The sequence below is a fragment of the Oncorhynchus kisutch genome, linkage group LG27 (assembly GCF_002021735.2).
Source record: "Oncorhynchus kisutch isolate 150728-3 linkage group LG27, Okis_V2, whole genome shotgun sequence".
NCBI lineage: Eukaryota > Metazoa > Chordata > Actinopteri > Salmoniformes > Salmonidae > Oncorhynchus > Oncorhynchus kisutch.
The window spans coordinates 33,764,071-33,783,299 of record NC_034200.2 but is presented as its reverse complement, the minus strand read 5'-3'; the positions used below and the strand labels follow the sequence as shown (position 1 = coordinate 33,783,299).

The window sequence follows — 19,229 nt, the reverse complement described above, 5'->3', positions numbered from 1 at the left end:
TATTATTGATTGTATGTTTGTTTATTCCATGTGTAACTCTGTGTTGTTGTATGTGTCGAACTGCTTTGCTTTATCTTGGGCAGGTCGCAGTTGCAAATGAGAACTTGTTCTCAACTAGCCTACCTGGTTAAATAAAGGTGTTCTCAACTAGCCTACCTGGTTAAATAAAGGTGTTCTCAACTAGCCTACCTGGTTAAATAAAGGTGAAATAACGTAAATAGAGCAGTAAAAATCAATGTTTTGTCATACCCGTGGTATACGGTCTGATATACCACGGCTGTCAGCCAATCAGCTTTCAGGGCTGGAACCACCCAGTTTATAATATGGAATCGCTTAATCTCTGTTTAGTTATGCAGTAGCTCCTGTCCTTTCTGTAACAGTTAACCCAGATTATTACAGTCCAATGTTGTCCTCTATATATTTTTAATCCCAGCCCCCGTCCCCGCAGGAGGCCTTTTGCCTTTTGGTAGGCCGTCATTGTAAATAAGAACTGACTTGCCTAGTTAAAGGTTAAATAACAAATAAATAACAAATAAATGGTGTATAACGTTAATATATACAAATAATCTCTCTTATTGGATAGATTTACGATCATAAAGTACAGAGCAATGTCCATAACTCTCCTTGGTTCATTTCATCTCATCTCAATTCACCTAATTTCATTTAATCTCATTTCATTTCATCTCTCGTGACTCAAACTCAAGCTCATCTCGTGACTCAAGCTCATCCTCTCACTCCTTCTCACACACTCCTGTCGGTCAGATGTCCATCCAGCTACATTTGTGTGTGTTTGTGTGTGTGACTCATAGATACACACTGCAGTGATCTAGTGATGTCCCGTCAAACTACGGTGCCTGGCTCTGGGATGCAGGCAGAACTACACACATGTACACATGTGAACGCACATAACACATGCATAACAACAAGAAACACATTTGCACTCATAAACACAAACACACACTCCCAAGCAGGACTGTCCTATCCATCTATGCCTCCAATGCATTAGGGCTGTGACGATACCAGCATTGTGATATATTTTCCATGGCAAAAATGAAAACACAAAACAGACCAAACTGTGCTGTTGTGCTATAGCTTGTAAAATAAATAAATGTGACTCTGGACGACAACATAATGATGTTTGTTTCCAACATTAGAGCTGTTTTCCTAAAGAAGGTACATCTGCTTAGGGTTTTGTTTCCTTGCCACCCAGCCTTGTTATGAATCACAGGGGTGCAACTTTGGTTTTAGTGGGGGGGGGGCATATTTGTATTTATTTTTTATTCATTTAAATCCAGTCGGATAAACACTCCAAACAGCTTACCCGACCGCTCGGGGGCGTCCGCATGGTCCTAAAGCACACCGTTGCCTCGTTTTGTATCACATTCCAATGATAAAACTGAGGGAGACAATTTCAAAATGTGAAAGTTGCCCCCCTGAGTTCCCCCCCCTGATGAATCATGTTGTTAACATACCCATCCAAATGTGTTTTAATGTCAAACTCCATTCATGTGTAAAGAACAAAGCAGTATGTTTAGATACTTGGCACGTTGGGAATCTAACCCTCCTGAGTTCATGACAAATAAACCTTGATTTCCAGGCTCCTTGAGACATGGGAAGTATGCCATCACAAAACTAATGAGAAATGGGACTGATTATGGAGCTGTTTATAAAAATAGAATCATTACAACGAACATCCCCATTCAAGTCAGAAGGTTGGCATTTATTTGAATGACTCATGTACTGGAGGCAGCTCTGTAGAGTGGTCACTAGCTGGCACAGCCGCAAAGTCATAAAAATCCGATTTTAAACCTAACCTTAACCCACTGTTAACCCTAATGCCTAACCCTAACCTTAAATTAACCTAACCCTAACCTAAACATTTTTGTTTGCATTAATCTTTACGATTTTGCCAATTTTACTTTGCAGCTGGCCCATCTAGCGGACATCGCTCAGGTTGGCCTCCAAGGCAAGATTCATGACAATAAATGTCAACCTGCTTCAAGTCAAGGAGACATGATTTTCCATTCTAGTTATTCTAATTCTATGGAGGTGTTGTGAGTGGTAGCATGGTTCCCATCAACTCAATGCTTAATTAATTTCAGTCAAGACTGGATAAGTAGAGAAAGGTCGAACCTCTAGTCATTCTGGGAAAAGATAATTTAATTCTAACTGTAACTAATTATCAGTGGACTGTCCTATTCACTTTCATGCTGTAGCAACACACACACACACACACCTCTAACTATTAAATATTTAAATGACTCATTAGATGGGATCAGACACATGGTAATCTGTTGCAGACTGACAGAACCAGTCGTGGATAGTTATGCCATATGTTATGTTTATGTTTATGTAGGCTTATGTAGGTTTATGTTTATGAAGGCTTATGTAGGTTTATGTTTATGAAGGCTTATGTAGGTTTATGTTTATGAAGGCTTATGTAGGTTCATGTTTATGAAGGCATATGTAGGTTCATGTAGGTTTATGTTTATTATGTTTATGTAGGCTTATGTCGGTTTATATTTATGTAGGTTTATGTAGGCTTTTGTAGGTTTATGTTTATTATGTTTATGTTTATGTAGGTTTATATTTATGTAGGCTTATGTAGGTTAATGTAGGTTTATGTTTATGCAGGTTTATATTTATGTACAGTAGGCTTATGTAGGTTTATGTCAATGTAGGCTTATTTGGGTTTATGTAGACTTATGTTTATGAAGGCGTATGTTGGTTTATGTTTATGTAGGTTTATGTTTATGTAGACTGACCTAGTGGCGAAGGGGCACTTATGTAGGTTTATGTTTATGAAGGCTTATGTAGCTTTATGTCAATGTAGGCTTATGTAGGTTTATGTAGGCTTATGTAGTTTTATGTTTATGAAGACTTATGTAGGTTTATGTTTATGTAGGCTTATGTAGGTTTATGTAGGTTTATGTAAGATTATGTTTATGTAGACAGACTGACCTACGGACTGATTTTATCTCCCTCTTCCCTCTCTCAATTCAATAAAATTCAAAGGGCTTTATTGGCAAGGGAAACATGTTTACATTGCCAAAGAAAGTGTCATATTTTGGTTATATACAGTATTGTAATGATGTGCAAATAGTTGAAGTACAAAAAGGAAAATATATAAATATGTGTTGTATTTACAATGGCGTTTTTCCTTTTCTTGTGGCAACAGGTCACAAATCTTGCTGCTGTGATGGCACAATGTGGTATTTCACCCAATAGATATGGGATTTTATCCAAATTGGATTTGTTTTTGAATTCTTTGTAGGTCTGTGTAATCTGAGGGAAGTATGTGTCTCTAATATGGTCATACATTTGGCAGGAGGTTAAGAATTGCAGCCCAGTTTCCACCTCATTTTGTGGGCAGTGTGCATATAGCCTGTCTTCTCTTGGGAGAAGACCAGCTTGCTTAGGGGACTCTTCTCCGGGTTAATCTCTCTGTAGGTGATGGCTTTGTTATGTAAGGTTTGGGAATCGGTTCCTTTTAGGTGGTTGTAGAATTGAACGTCTCTTTTCTGGATTTTTATCATTTGTGGGTATCGGCCTAATTCTGCTCTGCATGCATTATTTGGTGTTTTACGTTGTACACTGAAGATATTTTTTGCAGAATTCTGCATGCAGAGTCTCAATTGGGTGTGTGTCCCATTTTGTGAATTCTTGGTTGGTGAGCAGACCCCAGATCTCACAGCCATAAAGGGCAATGGGTTATATAACTGATTCAAGTACTTTTAGCCAGATCCTAATTGGTATGTCAATTTGTATTTTTTTATTTAATTAAATGTATTTAACCTTTATTTAACCCTGTAGGCCAGTTGAGAACACATTCTCATTTACAACTGCGGCCTGGCCAAGATAAAGGAAAGCAGTGCGACAAAAACAACAACATAGAATTACACATGGGATGAACAGTCAATAACACAATAGAAAAATCTGTATACAGTGTGTGCAAATTAAGTAAGGAGGTAAGGCAATAAATAGGCCAATAGGGGTGTCATGTCTTTGGCTATGCCGGATTAAGTGATATGACATGCTATTCTAGAAAATAATTTCTCCGGAATTAATATTACCTGATTGAGCTAATCATGTAAATGTAAATAACTAGAGATAAGGGGCACCACAAAATAATATTTATAGAGCTGTTATCTTCCGAATAACTCGTAAAGACCTAGTAATATTTTACATCAATAGCAGTCAATATTAATCCTCACCTTAATTCAGTCTCATCTGAAAGTTGTAAATTCTTGGTTATCTGCACGAACCCTGGCTAACAAGTTGAATCAGCAATACAAAATTGGTTTTAATTATTTATTTACTAAATACCTAACTAATCACACAGAATTACACATACACAGAATTAATCATAACTTGATTACAAATGACATCATAAAGGAAAACATCCCTAGCGGGCGGAACAGATATGACTGCTGGTTACACAAAAGAAAAGCGGCTGGGTTTGAGTGAAAGAGCGGGAAGACTGAGGGACACAGGGAGAAGCTGTGCTATCGTAAATACAGTATCTTATGCATTCTAAATTACCGCCCATTTGGAAAAGGAAAATGCAATAAATATTTACTCTGAGCTGCGCTTCGGTAGGTTGGTGGTAGATGGAAGGCCGTGTTGCCCAACCGAGTCCTTTGTCCTTTGAAGAATGTCTCTGCTGGTAAATTGAATACGTTGTAGTAACATCGTTGTGTGGTAGACGGGATAGTCTGTCTGTTCCTTCCTAACCTGCGTTTGCAGCTGCTGTTGCTAACTCAACGGCTAGGAGGTATCACTTCTGTAGTGAATAAGAGTTCAAAGTTCATACCATTCGCAACCAAAGCTCACGCTGATGTTGGCTTCGTTCTGTAGTTATTATCTGAACCATTTTGACATCGGACCGTCGTCCTCACATCCTCGGAACCGGAGGTTATATTGTCGTCAAGGCTTTATATAGGAAGGGAGAGGAGGGCGTGTTTGAAAAGTTTTATAGCCCATGTCCCTTCACAGGGGCGGGCCACTGATTGAGCAGAGCCCTAACCTTATAAAAACCCAATTCTCACATTTTAGAAGCCAAAATCACATTTCATCCCATCACGAATAATTTCATATTCAAACATTTAAATTGAACAACAATTCCATGTGTATCCGATAACTCTGATGTGTAGACTTTCCACTGTAGAGTTTGTCATCTTATCATTGATGAGAATGTCTCAGATGACAACGGAACTGACATCATATTCATTAAGTACCACCGCATATGTTCAATTGGTCGGATTACCAGAATATAGTTCATTTCCCCCCACCTTCTGATGTTCCCAGAATCTCTATGTTAACCAAGGTGTTTGCAAATGTAACATCAGTAGGGTAGAGAGAGGAAAAATGGGGGAAGAGGTATTTATGACTGTCATAAACCTACCCCCAGGCCAACGTCATGACAGTGGCGAAGTAATTACAATTCAGCAATTTACACTGGAGTGATATATGTGCAGATGAGGATGTGCAAGTAGAAATACTGGTGTGCAAAAGAGCAGAAAAACACATATGGGGATGAGGTAGGTAGTTGGTTGGATGGGCTATTTACAGATGGGCTGTGTACAGCTGCAGCAATCGGTAAGCTGCTCTGACAGCTGACACTTAAAATTAGTGAGGGAGATATAAGTCTCCAACTTCAGTGATTTTTGCAATTCGTTCCAGTCATTGGCAGCAGAGAACTGGAAGGAAAGGCAGCCAATAGAGGTGATGGCTTTGGGGATGACCAGTGAAATATACCTGCTACGCGTGGGTGTTGCTGTGGTGACCAGTGAGCTGAGATAAGGCGGAGCTATACCGAATGAAGACTTATAGATGACCTGGAGCCAGTAGGTTTGGCGACAAATATGTAGCAAGGACCAGCCAACGAGAGCATACAGGTCACAGTGGTGGGTAGTATATGGGGCTTTGGTTACAAAACGGATGGCACTGTGATAGACTGCATCCAATTTGCTGAGTAGAGTCTTGGAGGCTAATTTGTAAATTACATCGCCGAAGTCAAAGATCGGTATGATAGTCAGTTTTACGAGGGTAAGTTTGGCAGCATGAGTGAAGTTGTTGCAAAATAGGAAGCCGATTCTAGATTTAACTTTGGATTGTAGATGCTAAATGTGAATCTGGAAGGAGAGTTTACAGTCTAGCTAGACACCTAGGTATTTATAGTTGTCCACATATTCTAAGTCAGAACCGTCCAGAGTAGTGATGCTAGTCGGACGGGCGGGTGCGGGCAGCGATCTTTTGAAGAGCATGCACTTAGTTTTACTAGCACTTAAGAGCAGTTGGAGGCCACGGAAGGAGTATTGTATGGCTTTGAAGCGTAGTGTTTATTTTGATGGCGTAGAAGGCACCTCTTGCCTTGCCTCATTCACAGCTTTGTGTACGTTGCCTGTGGCGCTGACATTTAGGCCGAGGTATGTAGAGTTGTCGGTGTCTAGATGGAATGCATAACCTGCATAACCTTTTTAGGAACACCATTATTTTTGTCTGACTGAGATTCACTGTCAGGGTCCAGGTCTGACAGAATGTGTGCAGATGTTCTAGTTGCTGCTGTAGGCCCTCCTTGGTTGGGGACAGAAGCACCAGATCATCAGCAAACAGTAGACATTTGACTTCAGATTCTAGTAGGGTGAGGCCGACTGTTCTAGTGCCCTCGCCAATTCGTTGATATACAGTATACACTACCATTCAAAAGTTTGGGGTCACTTAGAAATGTCCTTGTTTTTTAAAGAAAAGCAAATTTTTTGTCCATTAAAATAACATCAAATTGATCCGAAATACAGTGTAGACATTGTTAATGTTGTAAATTACTATTGTAGCTGGAAACGGCAGATTTGTTATGGAATATCTACATAGGCGTATAGAGGCCCATTATCAACAACCATCACTTCTATGTTCCAATGGCTCTTTGTGTTAGCTAATCCAAGTTTATCATTTTAAAATACTAATTGATCATTAGAAAACCCTTTTGCAATTATGTTAGCACAGCTGAAAACTGTTATCCTGATTTAAGAAGCAATAAAACTAGCCTTCTTTAGACTAGTTGAGTATCTGGAGCATCAGCATTTGTGGGTTCGATTACAGGCTCAAAATGTCCAGAAACAAAAACCTTTCTTCTGAAACTCATCAGTCTATTCTTGTTCTAAGAAATGAAGACTATTCCATGTGAGAAATTGCCAAGAAACTGAAGATCTGGTACAATGCTGTGTACTACTCCCTTCACAGAGCAGCGCAAACTGTCTCTAACCAGAATTGAAAGAGGAGTGGGAGGCCCCGGTGTATAACTGAGCAAGGGGACAAGAACATTAGAATGTCTAGTTTGAGAAACAGACGCCTCACAAGTCCTCAACTGGCAGCTTCAATAAATAGTACCGGCAAAACACCAGTCTCAACGTCAACAGTGAAGAGGCGACTCTGGGACACTGGCCTTCTAGGCAGAGGTCCAGTGTCTGTGTTCTTTTGCCAATCTTAATCTTTTATTTTTATTGGCCAGTCTGAGAAATGGTTTTTCTTTGCAACTCTGCCTAGAAGGCCATGAACATTTCTAAGTGACCCCAAACTTTTGAACAGTGGTGTAGGTTGAAGAGGGTGGGGCTCAAGCTTCATCCCTGTCTCACCCCACAGCCCTGTGGAAAGATGTGTGTGTGTTCTTTTGCCAATTTTAACCACACACATTTTGTTTATGTGCATGGATTTTTAGAATGTCTTGTTTTTTTCCCCAACACCGCCTTCCATCAATTTGCATAGCAGACCCTCATTCCAATTTGAGTCCAAATATTTTTTTTAATCAACTAAGCATGAGAAGACATTGCCTTTGTTTTGGTTTGTTTGTCAATTAGGGTAGTGCAGGGTGAATACGTGGTATGTCATACGGTAATTTGGTAAAAAGCCAATTTGACATTTGCTCAGTACCTTGTTTTCACTGAGGATATGTATGAGTCTGCTGTTAATGATATAATGCAGAGGATTTCCCTAAGGTTGAAGTTGACGCATGTCCCACTCCACGATAGTTATTGGGGTGATCAGTCCTTGGTTCCAAATATTGGGGAAGATGTCATAGCTGAGGATGATGTTAAATAATTGAAGTATAGCCAATTGGAATTTATGGTCTGTATATTTTATCATTTAATATAGGATACCATCAACACCACAAGCCTTTTGAGGTGAGAGGGTTTGTATTTTGTCCTGGGGTTCATTCAACGTAATTGGAGAATCCAGTTGGTTCTGGGAGTCTTTAATTGTTGATTCTAAGATTTGTATTTGGTCATGTATATATCTCCATTTTGGATAAATAACTCTTATTGTTGTTGTTTGTTTAGTGTCCAATTTTCCCAGAAGCAGTTAGATTCGATGGATTCTTCAATTACATTGAGAGGATTTCTGACGTGCTGTTCGTTCTTTTTCTGTAATGTATTTCTGTATTGTTTTAGTGATTCACCATAGTGAAGGTGTAGGCTCAGGATTTCTGGGTCTCTATGTTTTTGGTTGGATAGGTTTCTCAATTTCTTTCTTGGGTTTTTGCATTCTTCATCAAACCATTTGTCATTGTTGTTCATTTTCTTAGGTTGTCTGCTTGCAATTTTTAGATTTGATAGGGAAGCTGAGAGGTCAAATACAGTTTAGGTTTTCTACTGCCAAGTTTACAACTTTCCTATTACAGTGAAACTTTTTGTCCAGGAAATTGTCTAAAAGGGATTGAATTTGTTGTTTCCTTCCATCTATAGCATTTCTTAATATTATTCAGTTCCTTTGGCTTTGATGCCTCATGATTGAGTATTGCTCTGTTCAAGTAGACTGTGATATTGCTGTGATCTGATAGGGGTGTCATTGGGCTGACTGTAAACACTCTGAGAGACTCTGGGTTGAGGTCAGTGATAACATAGTCTACAGTACTACTGCCAAGAGATGAGCTAAAAATGTATCTACCGTAGGAGTCCCCTCGAAGCCTACCATTGACTAGGTGCTGTACATACCCAGCGTGTGACAGAGCTGCAGGAGTTGTGACCCATTTCTGTTGGTTATGTTGTCGTAGTTGTGTCTAGGGGGGCATATCTGGGGGAGGGAATGCTGTCACCTGCAGGTAGGTGTTTGTGCCCCTGTGTGCTGAGGTGGTGTCCTTTCTCTCGCTCACAATCGGTCTCTCTCTCTCTCTCCCTCACCTATATATATTTCCTCTCCCATCTCCCCCATTTCTGTCTCTCTCTCCTCTCTTCTCTCTTTCCCTCCCTCTCTTCCTCTCCCACCCCCCTCTATCTACCCACTCCCTCTTTCTGCATTAACCCTCAATCTATCTACCCTCCCTCCCTAACCCCCTCTTCATTACCCCTCGCCTCCCTCACAGCTGAATGACGGGCGCTTCACGGTGACCCAGCTGGTGGGCATACTGCGTGGCATCGCGGCGGGCATGAAGTACCTCTCGGATATGAACTACGTTCACCGGGACCTGGCTGCCCGCAACATCCTGGTTAATACCAACCTGGTGTGTAAGGTGTCCGACTTCGGCCTGTCCCGTTTCCTAGACGACTCATCAGCCGATCCTACTTACACTAGCTCTCTGGTGAGTGACCTGGATGGAGAGGGGAGTTGTGAGTATGAGTGACCTGGATGGAGAGGGGGGTTGTGGGTATGAGTGACCTGGATGGAGAGGGGAGTTGTGAGTATGAGTGACCTGGATGGAGAGGGGGGTTGTGGGTATGAGTGACCTGGATGGAGAGGGGGGGTTGTGGGTATGAGTGACCTGGATGGAGAAGGGGGTTGTGGGTATGAGTGACCTGGATGGAGAGGGGGGTTGTAGGTATGAGTGACCTGGATGGAGAGGGGGGTTGTGGGTATGAGTGACCTGGATGGAGAGGGGGGTTGTGGGTATGAGTGACCTGGATGGAGAGGGTGGTTGTGGGTATGAGTGACCTGAATGGAGAGGGGGGTTGTGGGTATGAGTGACCTGGATGGAGAGGGTGGTTGTGGGTATGAGTGACCTGAATGGAGAGGGGGGTTGTGGGTATGAGTGACCTGAATGGAGAGGGGGTTGTAGGTATGAGTGACCTGGATGGAGAGGGGAGTTGTGAGTATGAGTGACCTGGATGGAGAGGGGAGTTGTGGGTATGAGTGACCTGGATGGAAAGGGGAGTTGTGGGTATGAGTGACCTGGATGGAGAGGGGGGTTGTGGGTATGAGTGACCTGGATGGAGAGGGGGGTTGTGGGTATGAGTGACCTGAATGGAGAGGGGGGTTGTGGGTATGAGTGACCTGAATGGAGAGGGTGGTTGTGGGTATGAGTGACCTGAATGGAGAGGGTGGTTGTGGGTATGAGTGACCTGAATGGAGAGGGGGGTTGTAGGTATGGATCTTGTTAGCTTGGTCTGTGTTTAATCGGTCTTTCTATTTTTGTCTGTGTGTGTTTATCTGTGAGATTGCTTGTTTGTTTGCTTTCTTTGTTTGTTTGCAATTTTGTGTGTGTGTGAGTGTGTGTGTGTGTGTGTGTGTGTGTGTGTGTGTGTGTGTGTGTGTGTGTGTGTGTGAGTGTGCTCACTCATTTGTGTCTTTGTGTCTCTCTGCATTCTGTGATCATGTTTGTGAGACTTTGGTTACCTGTGTGTGTGTGTGTGTGTGTGTGTGTGTGTGTGTGTGTGTGTGTGTGTGTGTGTGTGTGTGTGTGTGTGTGTGTGTGTGTGTGTGTGTGTGTGTGTGTGTGTGTGTGTGTGTGTGTGTGTGTGTGTGTGAGTGTGCTCACTCATTTGTGTCTTTGTGTCTCTCTGCATTCTGTGATCATGTTTGTGAGACTTTGGTTACCTGTGTGTGTGTGTGTGTGTGTGTGTGTGTGTGTGTGTGTGTGTGTGTGTGTGTGTGTGTGTGTGTGTGTGTGTGTGTGTGTGTGTGTGTGTGTGTGTGTGTGTGTGTGTGTGTGTGTCTGCGTGTAAGTGTGTGTGTGTGTCTCTGTGTGTATCTCTGCGTGTGTGTATTTCTGCGTGTTTGTGTCTCTGCGTATGTGTGTGTGTGTCTCTGCCTGCGTGTGTCTGCATGTGTCTACCTTCCTCTCCCTGTGTGAGTGTTTATAATGGCTCCATCGCCCAGCATGCTCCACTGTATCAACCCCGCCTCCCCCTGTGTCTCTGCAGGGAGGAAAGATTCCCATCCGCTGGACCGCCCCTGAGGCCATTGCCTTCAGGAAGTTCACTTCGGCTAGTGACGTCTGGAGCTACGGCATCGTCATGTGGGAGGTGGTGTCCTACGGAGAGAGGCCCTACTGGGACATGGGCAACCAGGATGTGAGTTAGTTAGTTCCTAGCTCCTGTTGCGTCTGATAGGCTCATACTACCAGAAGAAGTGTTTCAAAATCTACTGTAGCAGACTAGAACACACTAGCATGCGACCTGGATGTCAGTTAGTTAGTTCCTAGCTCCCGTTGCGTCTGACAGATCGACACAGCGTGTTGAATATGGTTCCAATACCCACACTACCTTACTATTTATTCGGGGTATTTATTTGATAGGGACAGTGCACATTAGTCATTGAATTAAAACATTTCAGTTTCAACATCAATGTAAAAGTCCCCGTTTAGCAACAAAGCAAATTTTCATCCGTGTTCCCTGAATGAATTACTTAGAATGAAATAATTTATTGGTCATGAATTTAAAGTAGTGTGCTAGTATGGCTGTTGGAATGGAGCCACTGTTTTATTTCAGATTCATAGTCTTGAAGGGATAGTTTACACTGAGGTACATTGCAGTTGTACTTTTAGTTTGAGCTTGACAGTTATGCTTGAGAGTTTTTATCTTCACTGTGCAGGTGGTTAGTGCAGCTGTGTTGACGTTTTTTTTTACTTTAATGTCTCCTGCTAACCACGTCTCCGCCTGTATCTTCAATCCACAGATATTTACTACGGCAGAGTAGTTAACTACCACACACACACTCATACGCACAAGCTCACACACACCCACTCTCTATCCCCAAAACACATCTTACCATCTCACTGGGCTTCTACCTTATTAATGAATAGAGAGCAATTATGCTCATCCAAACGTGGCATCCAACATGTTGTATCACTGCAGTAGCCAGTTTCAAAATAATCATTACATTTGTGAGCAGCGAAAAATAGGAATATGAAAAGTACAGATGTTGTATGATCCCAAAGGCAAATTTGCATTGCAGCAAGAAGTAACCAAAATACATACCGACAGCATATGGATATAAATAGCTTTGTAGAGAATACAAACACGTCATGACAAATAAATGAGGAAACGGGGAGAGCAAGTTGTGCAGTGCAGTAGAGAGATTCTTCATCTTTTACAAAGGCCCATTTGCTTTGTAGCAAGTAGTCAAATACATGTGAAGTTTATAGAAAGTAGAACAGAAAATAGCATGTTGTAACAACAGTAATCAACAGTAATCAACTGTAATCAACTGTAATCAACAGTAATCAACTGTAATCAACTGTAATCAACTGTAATCAACAGTAATCACATGTGATCAACAGTAATCAACAGCAGTCAACAGTAATCACATGTAATCAACAGTAATCAACAGCAATCAACAGTAATCAACTGTAAACAACTGTAATCAACAGTAATCACATGTAATCAACAGTAATCAACAGCAATCAACAGTAATCAACTGAATTAACTGACTCTTAATTTATTTTCTGTTCTTCCTCATGAATTAGAATTTCAATACACTTTTTAAATGGACAGGAATTGAGAATGGAATTGATCCCTAAACCTATTCTATCATATCATATGGTATTGTATCCTGTGGTATCATAACGTATCATATTGTATCGTGCCACATTGTATACAATCACATTGTATCATATCGTATTAAACCCTTTTCTTAGGTGATGACTGCGGTTGAACAGGACTACCGTCTGCCCCCTCCTATGGACTGCCCCATGGTGCTGCACCAGCTCATGTTGGAGTGCTGGGTGAAGGAGAGGAACCTGAGGCCCAAATTCTGCCAGATCGTCAGCACCCTGGACAAGCTGCTCCGCAACGCCGCCACACTCAAAGTGGTCACCAGCACATACTCAGGGTGAGTGGAAGAGACTGGAGAGGAATTATTTCTTTATTATTATATATATTTTTTAAATAATTATTATTAAAGTCAGCAAAAAAAGAAACATCCCTTTTTCAGGACCCTGTCTTTCAAAGATCATTTGTAAAAATCCAAATAACTTCACAGATCTTCTTATTCAATGATTCATAAACAATTAATGAACATGGACCTGTGGAACGGTCGTTAAGACACTAAAAGTTTACAGACGATAGGCAATTAAGGTCACAGTAATGAAAACTTAGGACACTAAAGAGGTCTTTCTACTGACTCTGAAAAACACCAAAAGAAATATGCCCAGGGGCCCTGCTCATCTGCGTGAACATGCCTTAGGCATGCTGCAAGGAGGCATGATGACTGCAGATGTTGCCAGGGCAATAAATTGCAATGTCCGTACTGTGAGACGCCTAAGACAGCGCTACATGGAGACAGGACGAACAACTGATCGTCCTCGCAGTGGCAAACTAGTGCCTAGTTAAATAAAGGTAAAATAAAAAAATTCTAAATGGTCTGCGGCGGTGTTTCAGCATCATCGGACTGAGCTTGTTGTAAAAAAAAAAATCCTCGTCCCTCATGTGGTACCCTTCCTGCAGGCTCATCCTGACATGACGCTCCAGCATGACAATGACAATGTCACCAGCCGTACTGCTTGTTCTATGCGTGATTTCCTGCAAGACAGGAATGTCAGTGTTCTGCCATGGCCAGCTAAGAGCCTGGATCTCAATCCCATTGAGCACGTCTGGGACCTGTTGGATCGGAGGGTGAGGGCTAGGACCATTCCCAACAGAAATTTCCGGGAACTTGCAAGTGCCTTGGTGGAAGAGTGGGGTAACATCTCACAACAAGAACTGGCAAATCTGGTACAGTCCATGAGGAGAAGATGCACTGCAGTACTTAATGCCACACCAGATACTGACTGTTACTTTTGATTTTGACCCCCCCCTTTGTTCAAGGACACATTATTCCATTTATTTTTGTCACATATCTGTGGAACTTGTTCAGTTTATGTCTCAGTTGTTGAATCTTGTTATGTTCATACAAATATTTACACATGTTAAGTTTGATGAAAATAAACGCAGTTGACAGTGAGAGGACTTTATTGTTTTACTGAGTTTATATAATTGTTTTATTCATATTTTTTATATATATTTATATATATGTGTATTTTATATGCACAACAAGACCGGTGTAAATATTTTTTTTAATGGTTTCTAAACAACAGTTTCTAACTAAACATACGTGCGTCTGCACCCGAGAAACCTACAGATTTGCACAAAACCTCTCCCATGATAATGAACAAAAATTCAACAAAAATTCAAAGTATACTGTCAATAGTAATAATTATCGAAACACCAACCTACACATTTTGTGGTTTTTACAGACATGATCATATTTTTGTTGTTGTTGGTTTGGCGATCAACAATATCAACAGCAGCGTGTTGGGCCTAAACTGATGTATAGGGCATGAAGTTCTGGTTCAGCTCTTTGTACCCCACTAAACAAAACCACACAATTATCATATTCCACTTATCAGTTTCTCGCTTGAGCCTCATTGTCTTCCAGTTTCACTGTTGCAGCATTACCCCAAGAGTGATTCCTATTGCCAGGAGCGGGCCTCTGTGAAGCTAATTGCGTGTGGAAATGTAATGTCTGACCTAGGTTTAATTCCCCGTGCTCTTGGCTGCCTCCTGAATGTAGGTAATAGGACAGAGAAAGAGATGACGCAGACAGAGCCAGGGCTGCTGATATAGAAACAGACTGACGGAAAGCTGAGGGGATGGAGGATGTAGAAACAGACTGATGGAGGATGTAGAAACAGACTAACAGAGAGCTGAGGTGATGGAGGATGTAGAAACAGGCTGATGGAGGATGTAGAAACAGACTAACAGAGAGCTGAGGTGATGGAGGATGTTGAAACAGACTGATGGAGGATGTAGAAACAGACTGATTGGAGGATGTAGAAACAGACTGATGGAGGATGTAGAAACAGACTAACAGAGAGCTGAGGTGATGGAGGATGTAGAAACAGACTGATGGAGGATGTAGAAACAGACTAACAGAGAGAAGAGGTGATGGAGGATGTAGAAACAGACTGATGGAGGATGTAGAAACAGACTAACGAGAGCTGAGGTGATGGAGGATGTAGAAACAGACTGATGGAGGATGTAGAAACAGACTAACAGAGAGATGAGGTGATGGAGGATGTAGAAACAGACTGATGGAGGATGTGGAAACAGACTAACAGAGAGCTGAGGGGATGGAGGATGTAGAAACAGACTGATGGAGGATGTAGAAACAGACTAACAGAGAGCTGAGGTGATGGAGGATGTAGGAACAGACTGATGGAGGATGTAGAAACAGACTAACAGAGAGCTGAAGGGATGGAGGATGTAGAAACAGACTAATCGAGGATGTAGAAACAGACTAACAGAGAGCTGAGGGGATGGAGGATGTAGAAACAGACTAATGGAGGATGTAGAAACAAACTAACAGAGAGCTGAGGGGATGGAGGATGTAGAAACAAACTAACAGAGAGCTGAGGTGATGGAGGATATAGAAACAGACTAACAGAGAGCTGAGGTGATGGAGGATGTAGAAACAGACTAATCGAGGATGTAGAAACAGACTAACAGAGAGCTGAGGTGATGGAGGATGTAGAAACAGACTAATCGAGGATGTAGAAACAGACTAACAGAGAGCTGAGGGGATGGAGGATGTAGGAACAGACTAACAGAGAGCTGAGGTGATGGAGGATATAGAAACAGACTAACAGAGAGCTGAGGGGATGGAGGATGTAGAAACAGACTAACAGAGAGATGAGGTGATGGAGGATGTAGAAACAGACTAATCGAGGATGTAGAAACAGACTAACAGAGAGCTGAGGGGATGGAGGATGTAGAAACAGACTAATCGAGGATGTGGAAACAGACTAACAGAGAGCTGAGGTGATGGAGGATGTAGGAACAGACTAATGGAGAATGTAGAAACAGACTAACAGAGAGCTGAGGGGATGGAGTGTGGGTAATAAGACAGATTGAGGAGAAGCTAAAAGAGGAATGTATTTAATTAGGTTGCTAAGGGAGGCCAAGCCCATTGCTGTGATGGGCCAAATGGGGAAGCGTGTGTTTGTGTGCGTGTGTCATTATGTGTGTGTGTATCAATGTGTGTATGTAGGTGTATGTCTTGCGTGTGTTATGCTACGTGTCATTGTATGCCGATGATTCATTCATGGCCTCATCTGTGAGTGAGTGAGTGAGTGAGTGAGTGAGTGAGTGAGTGAGTGTGAGGGTGAGAGCCTTATCAATACTGTACGGATACTGTAGTATCTTTAGAATGGAGATGACGGAGGTACTAGTTTTTATTACAACCCCAACATGATTAATTTATTCTGCTCGGAGGTTAAATTGGATTTTGTAAGTGGTGGAACTGGCTTCTAGATTGTCTTTTCCATGATCGGTATCAACACATATTTGATGGATTCTCACTGTGTGCTGTGCTGTGTGCTGTCTCCCATCCACAATGTTGTTGACAGCATAATACTATACCACCTTACACAGCAGCGTTCTTCAGTCCTGCTCCTGAGTAGATACAGCACTAACACACCTAATTGAACAAACCAAGGGTTTGATGATTAGTTGATAAGTTGAACATTTTGTGCTAGCACTGAGCTGGAACAAAACCCTGCACACCCTATGGGTCTCTGCTCCAGAACCAGGAATCTAATAACACTGGTGTAACAGTTTGTACTCTTGAAAAAAAACACGTGACTGACCTATTGCCTCTGTTGACAGGGATCTGATGCGGATCGGGGGGACGTTGCCTGGCCACCACATGAAGAGCCTGGACAGCAGTCAGAATGACATCGTTCGACAACAGATGAGCGCAACTCTCCCCATAAGGGTCTGAGGTTTGGATCTGGACCAACAGAACAACAAACCAACAAATCAGCAGAGGAAACTGGACCCACTAGAAACTACCTAGGAGCTCTACTTGCAGAACCCAATGAATGAATGAATGGATGACCCATTCCTAGACAAAACAAAAGTGGTCTGCTGTACCTACACAAAACTAACATGGAAAAGGACATCTTGACTTTGGACAGCTTCAGTGGAGCTCTGTTGAGAACAGACTCTTGAGCAGCTTGTGGAGAACTTGTTTATTGGTGGGTGCTCGCACTCAGTATTGACATTTGTGATTTCGAGAACCGTCCATTGACAGAAAGCCAAACTCTCCCTCAGGTTATGTTTGCATGTCTGCATGTGTTTTCTGCTGCCTGGGAAGCGTCCTTTTTGCCAAAGTGATTCCCATGTCTTCCCTGCCTTTATCATTGACTTTGACCACGGATGGGAACAGATGAGGATACTATGTACTGGAAAGATACAGGCGCAATGATGATACAAAAGGGATTGTTCGAATGATGAGTCTTTGAGGATGTATTCTATGGATTCTGAAGGAACGCGGACACCTGAAAAGATTGTATCCTAATGCCCTTGGTCAGAGAACTTGATTGCAGACTTCTATAAGAATTGCTGTTTTTTATTATCTTGTTTTGTCCACTTTCTTTAATTGTGGTCTTTCATGTCAGTGGAAGGTTTCGGTCTCATGATACTGTATGTGTCTTTGCGTGTCCCATTCACCTTCCCTGGATAAAGGGGCTGACTGAGTAGGACGTATTTGACTGTAACACAGTACAGGACACACCATCATGTGCATGCCAAATTGGAACTGTTGTGGATGAATGTCATGTGAACAAGAGACAATGGTTCTGCATAACTATTACTCTATTTTCTTACTCGTATTTTATTCAACTATGTCTTGTTTTGGATGCTAAGTTATTACTTATAGTTGAATATAGTATTGCGTTTTCTACAGTAATTGAGGGATATCTTCTTTTTTTTCACACGTTATCTTAATACACTAGACAGTGAATTTAATGATTAAACAATATTCTAATATTTTGTGGCAGCTGTAGCTCGTAGGAAAGGGTTAATGATGAACCATAGCTACTTCTAGTCACCATTGCTGGCCCACATCGCCAGCCTGTCAGTGCAGTTGTCAATTCCATTATTCTGGACACATTACTGATATCTTAGCCTGGGGTTCCAGTCTGTTTGTGCTTTAACCAAATCGTCTCTGTGTTTTTCCATTGTCATGCCGAACATGTTTGGTCTGACACCGATAGTCAGGGAAGTTGGCTAAAGCACATAGAATATGGTACCAGGCTAACTGGCTAACTATGTTGAAGTGTCGGATGTTTTCTTAAGTAAAATGTGTCAAGGATCCCGTGCAAATGAAATATGTTGCCATTAAGATGATAACTATGTGACCTCAATATCAACCTGACCCACAAAAAGTTTGAATTATTCAGTGAATTACTCTTGACATGTTTTTTTTAAAGTACGCCAGCTGTCAGTATCTGCCGTGTTATATGATCTCCCCATCCCTACTAAATCCGCTCAGAGTTCATCTTCATTTGGCCCCTCTGACCTCCGTGTGAACCTCCGTATGTTTGTTTGTTGTTGGCAACATCAAAAGAAAAATAACAGTTTAAAGGGGCCATGTAACAGGATAGAAAAGTCTATGTGAAATAAGAAAAACAAGGAAATGTCCGTCAGGGCAGACTTCTTTCTGTAAGACTAAGGTGTATGGAATTGTAAAAAAAAAAGAAGAAAAACAAGAAACCAGAACAAAATAAGCATTTCTCTCTTAGTATTTTTTCGATAATCATATGCAAATCAATTATTAAAGTGATCTATGGTATTCTCTTTTATTTCTCTGCGGGTCCAGCACAAAGTCATTCCAGGTCTTCTCTTCTTCCAGTCGTAGGACGAACATAAGGAATAGCAAGTATGTTTTTCTTTTAGAATATCATATTAGTTATGAAACTCATTCACTTTTAAGCTTAATCAAAGACCAGTCCACACAGCTCATTAATTAGTGAGAAAGCAGGACTATAGATTCGTCCTCTGTCATGAGAGAGGCTTCAAGGAAGCGAGGATACCCTGACATCATTCCAGCACTGGTAGTGGATCTATGTGCATTTCTTGGCAGCCTGTACACGACCTGTATACAACCTGTACACGACCTGTATACAACCTGTACACAACCGCATCATGTCACATCGGTCTTATCTTGCCAATATTGATGAGCGGTGCTGTCACCTGGCAACA

At 41.7% G+C, this 19,229-nt stretch overlaps 1 protein-coding gene across 1 annotated transcript in view; it reads left to right on the top strand.

Annotated features, from left to right (window-relative positions):
* Positions 1-18,829, top strand: part of LOC109871830 (ephrin type-B receptor 3) — a 56,090-nt gene extending 37,261 nt beyond the window's left edge. Inside the window, exons 12-15 of the mRNA XM_031806911.1 lie at positions 9,356-9,571; positions 11,130-11,279; positions 12,845-13,038; positions 16,851-18,829. Of these exons, the coding sequence (XP_031662771.1) occupies positions 9,356-9,571; positions 11,130-11,279; positions 12,845-13,038; positions 16,851-16,965 (675 nt within the window). The 3' untranslated portion in view covers positions 16,966-18,829. The remainder of the gene's footprint in view (positions 1-9,355; positions 9,572-11,129; positions 11,280-12,844; positions 13,039-16,850) is intronic.
* The last annotated feature ends 400 nt before the right edge of the window (positions 18,830-19,229 follow it).